At 39.0% G+C, this 10,649-nt stretch overlaps 1 protein-coding gene across 2 annotated transcripts; it reads left to right on the top strand.

The window, feature by feature from the left end:
* The first annotated feature begins 566 nt into the window (after positions 1-566).
* LOC130727628 (uncharacterized) lies at positions 567-4,199 on the top strand. 2 transcript variants are annotated; one of them, XM_057578920.1, is made up of 6 exons: positions 567-822; positions 915-1,026; positions 1,859-2,125; positions 2,206-2,308; positions 2,413-2,729; positions 3,236-4,199. In XM_057578920.1, exons 3-6 carry the CDS (start codon positions 1,916-1,918, stop codon positions 3,377-3,379), a joined length of 774 nt encoding a protein of 257 aa, XP_057434903.1. In that variant the 5' UTR covers positions 567-822; positions 915-1,026; positions 1,859-1,915; the 3' UTR covers positions 3,380-4,199. The 2 variants fall into 2 exon arrangements, with proteins under 2 accessions (XP_057434903.1, XP_057434831.1); XM_057578848.1 differs by having other exon boundaries at positions 568-822; positions 915-1,046.
* The last annotated feature ends 6,450 nt before the right edge of the window (positions 4,200-10,649 follow it).

Raw genomic sequence — 10,649 nt, 5'->3', positions numbered from 1 at the left:
AACCATTAAACATTAGAAACCACAACATCAAAAGAATTTCCCTTGCTGAGATTCAGTTGAGGAGAAAAAAGAAATTGTGCTATCACTACTAAAAAAACGTGAATTACCGACGGATTTTAGCGACGGAAAAAAATCCGTCGCTAATAGCGAAGGATAGCGACGGAATCAGCGACGTTTTGAAAATAAATATTCAATTTTAAAACTTAGCGACGGTTTTAGCGACGGATTTTTTTTCCTCGCTGGTTTTCCGTCGCAAATTCCCTCGCTAATTTCATTTTATTATTTTATATTGTAAATTAGCGACGGTTTTGCACCGTCGCTGTTTACCTCTCGTCGCTATTTCCCTCGGTAAAGTTTGTAAGAAGTTAGCGACGGAATAATAACATAATTTCCGTCGCTAAATATATTGTTTTTAAAAACAAATTGTTTTCTCCAGGATTCGAACCTGGGTCTTGCTTGTCAAAGGGAATTACTTAGCCATTTGAACTACTTGATATTTTGTTTGTTATGCTTTGAAATAAATATATTTGACTTGATAAAGACTAATAGGTTAAAAGACACTTTACCAATCTCATTCTCCCTAGCACAGACAACTGAAGCAATCGATGGAACCTCTCGACTGAAACCACCGTTCCTCACGCTCGCTAGATCCTCCGCCGGAGTCAGTGGTCGAATCCACAGTATGCGGTGGTGAATGGGTTTCCCTTCGCGTGTCCGCCGCTCGTCGCTCGCAAACCGTCATCCTCCATCGCCAGTTAACAAGCTTAAGGGAAAAGTCTGAACCGTCATCCTCCATCGCCAAAGCTTAAGGAGCAACAAAAGGTATGATCAATTTTTTAGGGTTATGCATATTGAAGGTCATCCATACCAGTATCCAACAGCATATTGAAGCTCTTTTTGTTTTGGTCCAACAGCATCTCGATTTCTATCCTGTATTACCAGCTTCCAGCTTATTAAGCAGCTCACGCAAGGGATACATCTGAGGATGAGATATTGGCTTTCGGTGGCTTGGATGCTGTGGTTTTTGTAAGGATACTTGTGTTTAGGTTGTTCAATCCTTCTACAATTTGAACAATTTTGGCTGTGTGCATTATGTTTTCTTGTTGAATGTTTCACTGGAATGAATTTAAATTGCTTTCTTATTTGATAATTTCTTAATCTGGAATCTGCCAAACCAACCGAATGTTGATTTTTGATGCCTAGATAAGTACAAGTGATGAGGCCATTAAACTTATTCTAAAGATTTGTTTATTTTAAGTCTACTCTCTAGATGCACTTGATGTCTGTCTCTAAGAATACATATGTTAGGGGTATATATTTGATAAAACATCACTGATCAATATTAATTAACATTCTTACTATGTTGCACAACAATTTTATCATTTTTTTCAATGACAATTTCTCATGCAAGTCAATCATTTGAGTCTTTGGGCTAAAGGGAAGCCTAACACTGAAATTCGTTAGGAAACGGAAGATTCATCTAAAAATCATGCTTGATTGCATATTTATGCCATTGGATGGTGTAAGTACTTGAAATCTAATATGATTTATGCTTTGAATAAGAAATCTAATATGATTTATGCAGTAGACACTGATGCTCATACATTTGGTAAAAAGAAAATGGTTGATTCACATGACCTTGAGCTTGTGAGAGGACAGCTTTTGTGAATTGCGTGCCATGTTTGCCTAAACATGTTGAATATAGCAGAAACAGAATGCTATTTATTGTCTAACGTTTAACCGTATATTGGCACCTTTTCAAGAATTAGGTTTTCACCATCCATTAGGTGCTTGTTTTCAACCATTTTTATTCTCTTGCTGTACACTGATTTGATAAACTGAATGACTATGCATGCAGAAAGAGGCCAAGGTCTTGGATGCACCAAATATTAGAAATGACTACTATTCAAACACTATGGATTGGGGGAAAAACAACATTCTTGCTGTTGCTTTGGGATCAGAAATGTACCTTTGGAACTCTGTGAACAACAATGTACATAGGTTGTTTGAAGCCACTCACAATGATTGTCCCACAAGTGTTGCCTGGTCACGGGATGCCAAACTTTTCGCAGCAGGATTTATGCACTCTAAGCTTCAACTCTGGGATGCTGAGACTTCTAAGCCAGTATGTATCTCTCTATTTATCTGCTTCTCTAATTATACAACATGAACGTCTGGACTCAATTCCTAGTTTTTAACTTTCAGATAAGAGTCCTAGAAAGTCATGGTCAAAGGATTGGAACCATTGCATGGAGTGGCGATACTTTAACTTCTGGAAGCCATGACAAATCTATAATCAACCATGATGGTACGTATAGTTCTTTTTAACCCTTTAGATATATTTTGAGTACAGAAAGCTATTGATGAAATGTGATGATATAACATCTTGCTTTATTATGTTACTGTGAGCAGTTAGAGCAAGAAGAAATGTTATTTCACGGGTAAAAGCACACGGAGCAGAAGTTTGTGGCTTAAAATGGTCCAAAGGGGGAAATATGCTGGCAAGTGGCGGCAATGACAATCATATCTACATATGGGAATCATCTAAAATGAATTCATCGAGTTTCTTGCATTGTTTTAAGGACCATTCTGCTGCAGTCAAAGCCCTTGCTTGGTGCCCTTATGATTCAAATGTGCTTGCTTCTGGAGGTGGCACAAATGATAGGTGTACTAAGATATGGAATATTCAAAAAGAAACTTGCATTCGCAGCATAGATACTACAGCTCAGGTAAGATACTTATTGTTTGTTTTTGGAGAATTAATAATTTCCATTCACCACAAATAATTAATCACCATTGTTTTAATTGATTACTATTTAGTCTTTTGGACAAATGCATCCATTGTTTACTCTTGCTGAATGATAGTTTGGCATTATGTGCAGGTTTGTGGATTAGAATGGAAACTTCAACAGTTTATTTATTTCTCTCTTCTTTTCCTATCACACCACTCATCATATATCTCACTTCTCTCTCTTTTATTCCAATGTGGTGTGGCGTGGAATTGGGGTGTCAAAGTATTATTTTCCATAACTTAAACTCTAGAACCTGGTCCAATTATAAATATTTAAAGCATGTAATGTAAGGTATGCAATCAGGAAGAGCATCTTATGTAGTACCTGTATTTGTTTGAACACTAGTGCCATATTATGCTGATGACTCCAATGAATTAATCCATTTAAACTCAATCCTGGCAATTATTTCTTTCAAGTTAACACTAGGTTCTTATCTCTTGCAGAGCCCAGATGGGTTAACAGTGGTGTCAGCTGGGGCAGATGAAACTCTTCGCTTTTGGGATATTTTTGGGCCACCTGCTACTGATACATCAAAGATCTCACATCTGGATAACCTTTTGTCCCTGAAGATATCCGCATTAAGATAACATTTTCTTTTACGAGCTTGTTTGGTTGCGGACCAAAGAGCACTTGTTGGAGCTTATTTAACTCATTTTTTAGTAGCTCCAACAAGTTCTCTTTAGTCCGTATCTGAAATCAATCTAAACCTGAAAGTCTCATTATTGTTTCCCTACTGATTTTTCCCTACTGATTTTTCTAATTGTCCCTACTGATTTTTTTAATTGTCCTACTGCTGTAGTTTTCAGTTTTCATGATGTCTAATATCTAAATCTTATGTGAAGGTTGATTTTGAAACACAAATTGCTGCAAGAGACTCACAGGAGAATGAAGATGGTGCCCACAAAAAATCAAATGATGAAATCTACTTGGAGGTTGTTGGGGGTGCGAACAAGAAGGGGCGGATTTATGGATTAGGTGCAGAGGCTGTAAAGTTCAAACGTTCTAAGGCCACGTCATCTCTTGGCGTCTCACCCTCAGAGTATGAGACAATGAGAAATCTTGTTTCTACTTTAACAGAGGAGAACAAGAAGCTAAAGGGAAAAATGGAGACATATGATGAAAAATTTGCAAACTTGGACAGATTCTTGGAGAGCTTTCCTCAAAGCATGGCTTCACGCTCTGTTGAACAATCACCTACAAATCAGCATAACATAGATGATGAAGAATTAGAGGATGATTTGGATGGCATTTGATTTAGATGAATATATGTATTTGATACTATGTTTTTAATTATACTTGACATTTTACCATGACTATGTATGGATTCACTACTATGGTTATGTAGGTTGATGAACATGATCTTAAATATTAAACTTCAAATCAATAGTATATTTTGAATTACTTCTATTTGGGGAAAATATTCAAATTGAATTGTTATTGCACAGGGGAAAAAAACTGCTAAAAAAAATAATTTGTCATTTACACAGTGGGAAATTAGCGATGGATTTTGTCCCTCTCTAAAATTTATAAATTAGAGAGGGAACTTTACAGGAAGTTAGCGACGGCCAATTCCGTCGCAAACAGCGACGGAAAGCTACGTTCCATCTTAACTAGCGACGGAACAATCCGTCGCAAATAGCGACGTCATATGTATTCCGTCGTAAAATGCGACGGACTAATCCGCCGATAATAGCGACGGAAACATCCGTTAGTCATGCAAACGCATTAGCGACGGAAAAGTAATACATTTGCGACGATATATTTCCGTCGCTAATAGCGACGGATATCATATTCCGTCGTTAATTGTTTAGCTACGCCCTTTTGCACGGCGGATGAAGATCCGTCGCTAAATGATCAGCGACGGATTTTTGCTTATTTAGCGACGGATTTTGCCCGTCGCTAAATAGCTTTTTTTTAGTAGTGTATTTTAATGATGAGAAATTTTCCTCTGCTCACAAGTGTCCCAATCGACAAGTGATGTTGCTTCAGCTGGAAGAAGTTGATGACACTCAAATTGATAATCAAGAGATGTCGACTGAGGAGGAAAGCTTGTTTGTCTCCAAATGCTATGAGAGGATCAAATGGTGTGGGCACTATTCATTTTACTTGCCAAATAAGGAGCATACAAGTCAAGATACAGGTGGATGGAGGTAGTTCTGACAACTTCATTCAGCCTAGAGTGGCTCTAGTGCTTAGGTTACTAGTGGAACCAACTCCTAACCTTTGGGTTTTAGTGGGAAATGGACAAATTTTGCATGCTGAAGGACTCATACAGTAGCTACCACTGCAAATTCAGGGCCAAGAAATGAAAGTACTTGTATACCTATTACAAATCTCTGGTGCTGATGTGATTTTGGGATCAAAATAGCTAGCAACATTAGGTCCCCATGTAGCTTATTATTCAGCTTTGAGTTTGAAATTCTTCCAAAATGGTCACTTCATAACCTTGCAAGGTGAAAGTATTGTGGAAGTAACACAGGCCAGCTCCACCATTTCAAAAGATTACATAACACCAAGGCAATTGAAGAGTGCTTTGCAATACAATTGATTCAGCAAGATGTTCCATAAGATATTTTGAAAGAATTACCAGCCAATATTGACCCTGACCTATAAATACTTCTGCACATTTATGCCCATCTTTTTGTCGTTCCTACTACCCTACCACCTCAGAGAGCACAGGATCATGCTATACCATTGCAGCCAGGGACATGCCCCATTAAGGTTAGGCCCTATAGATATCCACACACACTGAAAGAACAGATTGAAAGGATGGTACAAGAGATGTTGGATCAAGGCATCATCCAACCAAGTAACAACCCATTTTCATCACATATACTTCTGGTCAAGAAGAAGGATGAAAGTTGGAAGTTTTTCATCGACTATGAAGCATTGAATACCATTACTGTGATGGACATTTTTCCAATGCCAATAGTTGATGAACTGTATGGAGCTCAGTATTTTTCCAAATTGGATTTGAGGTCCGGATAACATAAAATTCTAGTTCAATCTGAAGATCGAGTGAAACCCGCTTTTAGAACACATCATGGACATTATGAATGGCTAGGAATTCCATTTGGCCTTACAAATGCACCAGCTACATTTCAGTGTCTAATGCACAAAGTATTTCAATTTCCCTCAGAAAATTTGTTCTCTTTTTTTTTATGATATCTTTATATATAGTGCTTCTTGGTTGGACCATCTCAAACACTTGGAGTCAGTGCTACAGACATTGAAGCAGCATCAGTTATATGCCAGACTATCCAAATGTTCATTTGGAGCCACAGAAGTGGATTACTTAGGCCACACGGTATATGGTAAGGGAGTTTCCATGGAGACTACTAAGATACAAGCAGTGCTCGATTGGCCTACACCAACTAATGTGAAGCAGCTAAGAGGATTCCTAGGTCTCACAGGTTAATATTGAAGATTTATTAAATCTTATGCACATATTGCTGGCTCTTTAATTGATCTTTTCAAGAAAGACAGTTTTATTTGGAATAAGGACACAGAAGCAGCCTTCGTTAAGCTCAAAAAATCCATTACTGAGGCTCTAGTGTTTTCCTTACCTGATTTTTCTCAACCATTTATTTTGGAGACTGATGCATCGGGTATTTGTGTGAGAGCTTTGCTGGAAATAATTCGCCACCCAATTGCTTACTTTTCAAAGAAACTAGCCCCTAGAATGCAAAAGCAATCAGCATACATCAGAGAGTTGCTAGCTATCATTGAAACTCTGTACTGGACATGTGCAAGAACCTAATATGCCATGACCCTTAATAGTAACAGAAATGGGACCTGTTCTGCAGTCGATAAAAGTGTGTTGGCGAATCATTCTGTCATCAGAGGTCAAACTCAGATTGAGAAGATACTGGTCCAATGGGAGAATGGTCTGAATAATTTTTCTCGTCTCCCTCTCACTAAGACTCTGAGACAGTTTCCTCCAATAGAAGAACAATTTTCCCTCTTGAATTTACTGTTTGGTTACTTGCATAGCATTACATATTACCAAAAGGAAACTAACAATTGTCCTTGTGTTCTTGTGTCTAATATTTTTTTGAAGAGTCAGGCTTGCATGTCATGTCCTTGATGATCCATGGCCCTTCCACCGAATAACTCTGTCTCTGTAATCTTTGGTACTACTGAAGAAACATGCCTTGTGTTTTGTTTTTGTGAGGAGAGAAGCCATGAAGCTTAGAGAATTCAGCCTCTTCATCTTCATGGAGAAGATGATGGTGGTTGTTCTCCTTTACTTATGTATGTACAGGTGTTTCTGTTGTTTTGTTGTTAGCGATAGGGTTAACGTGAAGGAAAACACTACGAGGAAAGAAAAGAGATGATAATCATGGAAGTTATTTAATTAAAACATGAAACCATGAGTTTAGACTCTTAATTAAACTAGAGTTATATATTAGGCTTAATAGCTCCAAAGGCCCCTGAAATTGTACCCGACATGAAAATAAGTCCCTAAATTTTTTTTCCGATTCCCGGTCCCTAGAAAAATTTGTTTGATCAAAATAAGTCCCTGAGCGTGTATACGCCGGAGAAGACAGTGGTTGCCTCCTCATTGTTTCCACAAACCATGAAATAACATGTTTAAAACATTCCTGAACCTTCATATATCTGATCTGGGTGAAGAAACCGAGAAGCTCCATAAATTCCGGCGAGAAGAAATCAACTTGCAACTGACATTTTCTCTTCAACCGTGACGACCCTGTAAGATCAAGTTTTGATCTAGTAGTACAACTCTATGTTTTGATGATTACAAGTTAACCTTTTGATATGAACAATTGTGGTACTCTAACGTGTTTTTCTGAGTGTGCTATTTACAGGCTCTGACCTCAACTCAATCTCACACAAATCAGAAGCACTGTGTATAAAGAGCGACCCAAGCAACGCTTTCGCATTCACCATGTTCAGTATGAACAGTGGAAAAGCTTCAGAAGTTCTGAAGTTATACAAACTCTGATGTGGACTCAGTCACTAGAAGTTCTGAAGATCCAGAAAGTCTGATAACCAAGAAACACTGAAGGCTCAGATATTCTGATGGTGTAGAAGACTCTGAAGATCCAGAAGCTGATTAGTGAAATTCTGATGTCCAGAAGCAAGATACTCTGAAGACCATGTACTTCCCTCTGAGTTCAGAATCAGAAGAAACAATGGTCAGAGGATCTGGGCTTTCCCTCTGACTCTGATCAACCGGCTTCACAAGTTCCAACATGAAGCTTTCTCCTGATTAGAAGTCTCCTAGGTTTAAAGGTCAAGTCGCTATCCAAGTACAAAAGCAAATGTACCTTCCTGACGACCTACCTAATAGTCTCAGACACAGCAGAAGCTGGATTTTCCAGAACTGCCCTCCAACGGTAGCATTTCCCATGCAACGCTCAACCCTAATCCTTGGAGTATATAAAGAGGCTGAAGACTGAAAGAAGCGGCAAGAAGCATTCACATACGCGCAAGAAAAATTCAAATTCTTCTAAGCTTTCTTTCATCTGAAATTCATTGAGTTTACTATTAGCTTTTTAGAAGCAAATCTCTTGTAAACATTTCTTTGATAAACAGTTTGTTTAGTTCCTTTAGGAGATCAAGGTTGATCGGATCCTAGAGAAGACTAAGAGAGTGAATCTTAGTGTGAGCTAAGTTAGTGTAATTGTTAGTCACTTGTAGGTTTCAAGTGCAGTTGTAACTCTTACCTGATTAGTGGATTGCCTTCATTCTAAGAAGGAAGAAATCACCTTAACGGGTGGACTGGAGTAGCTTGAGTGATTTATCAAGTGAACCAGGATAAAATCCTTGTGTGCTTTTCTATCTCTTATCTTTAGCACTTAAGTTCTCGAAAGATTTGTTAAAATCTTTAAGGTGGAAGCTTTATCTTGAAAACGTTATTCAACCCCCCCCCCCCTTTCTACCGTTTTTCATACCTTCAGACCCAGCCCACGAAACCACCACCAATGAGTTCCTGAGGACGAGACGAAGTCGGCCCAACACCCCGGTCGCAGCGCCGCCATGACCACCGTCATCAACCACCGTCTTCTCCGGCGTATACACGCTCAGGGACTTATTTTGATCAAACAAATTTTTCTAGGGACCGGGAATCGGAAAAAAAAATTTCAGGGACTTATTTTCATATGGGGTACAATTTCAGGGGCCTATGGAGCTATTAAGCCTATATATTATATGTGTATTTGAACGATAAGTTGATCATGAGGCCAGAACTGTAATGAGAATAAAAGGTTAGATTACGGAAGTTTCTAAAGTGAAAGAGCTGAATTAGAGGCTTAGTTTTGAGTGATTAAGAGAAAATGGCTAATCCCTTCTTGTGGTAGCTATTGGTCAGTACGAGGATAGGACTTAGAATCATGCATCTTCATAATCAGTAATGCTGAGTTTAATTAAGTATGTATCTTAAAATAAATAGTTTTCTTAATTTAAAGTTGTGTTGCCTTGATCCCGAGGTTTACAGCCTTTTGTTTAAGAAAAAAATAAATTGGCCTCATGATCAACTTATCTATTTATAGAGGAAAATTCGACTAATCTACAACGGTTAATAACTCTCGCCACTGTAACATTCTGATCTAACGACTGATCTCATGCTAACAACACAAGTCTTTTCAGCGCGCTTTGTCCTCACTTACGCGCTTCCTGGAAAACATTCTCACGAGGTCACTCATCCCAATATTTATCCAAGGTAAGCACACTTAACCGTTGAATTTTTATGAGTTGGGCTCCCGAAAAGAAGATTCATCTTGTTCTCATGAATAGTCCCAATCAAATTTTTTATGTCTTCATCAACTGTATAGTCTCATACATATACCGTTTCAGAATACCTCTTGTTCGGGTATGAGATCGGCTCATTCCTGTGTCCCTCCGCCTAGAAGCCTTCCAGGAGTCGCTCCATGATCGTACTTCACTGCACCGGCGATCACTCCCCACCCTCGTCTGCCCTGGGTGTCACAGGCCCACCAGCTTCCGCTTGGTTCATCCCCAAACCACACTGTACTGCGACATGCCAGCTCTGATACAATTCGTGTGCTTGCCTTGGAGCAATATTGGGATGAGTGACCTCCTTGGAATTTTTCCCGAGAAAAAGCACGTTGAAAAGACTCGTGTTGTTAGCGTGAGGCCAGTTGTCAAATCAGGATGTTACAGCCACTGCCCGCGTTTCCCGGAATAGTTACAATTCGCGGGGGTGTTGGAAGTTACTCCCTCTGATCAGCTTAGAAGCTTTGGTTAAGCTGAGCTTCTTGCTTTGGTTGGTTCTTCGAGCCTTAAAAGCTTTCACTATATTCAAGGGGAGAACCATTGGATAGTATTTTTCACGTGTGGGTCTTCTAGAACCTCTGCAAAATGTCTTTGTTGTGGGCTTGGGACTTGTGTACATTTCCTCGATCTTGTCCAAATTCAAGCCTCTAGCCAATTTCTATCCAACTTGATTGGATGCTCACATCCCTTCAGGTAAAGTCCCAAATGACTCGTCTACCACGCTGGCAAGTGTTCCGTCTCGACTATTTTCTAGTTGTTGCGTATTTTTTAAGGCCAACAAGTATATAGAATTTTCACTGCACATTGTTAGAATACGAAAATGTATATAGCCGTTGCGTATTTTAATGCCAACAAGTATATAGCCGTTGCGTATTTTTTAATGCCATCAAGTATATAGGATTGACTCTATCGGTCACCGAGCGACTTACAAAGGGAGATTGATGGAGGACCGGATTGATGAGCATGGAGATTTGACGAAGGGAGTGTTACAGAAGTATACACAGAGCTTTGACCTGCCACCTATGGTGCGTTATGGACCCGATACTAGGATGCGACCACACTTTGGAGGAATGTAATTATAACTCATGGGACAGGATA

Source organism: Lotus japonicus, chromosome 1, assembly GCF_012489685.1.
Source record: "Lotus japonicus ecotype B-129 chromosome 1, LjGifu_v1.2".
NCBI classification, from domain to species: Eukaryota; Viridiplantae; Streptophyta; class Magnoliopsida; order Fabales; family Fabaceae; genus Lotus; species Lotus japonicus.
The sequence above is the reverse complement of the archived record's forward strand: the minus strand, read 5'-3'. Positions and strand labels throughout refer to the sequence as shown.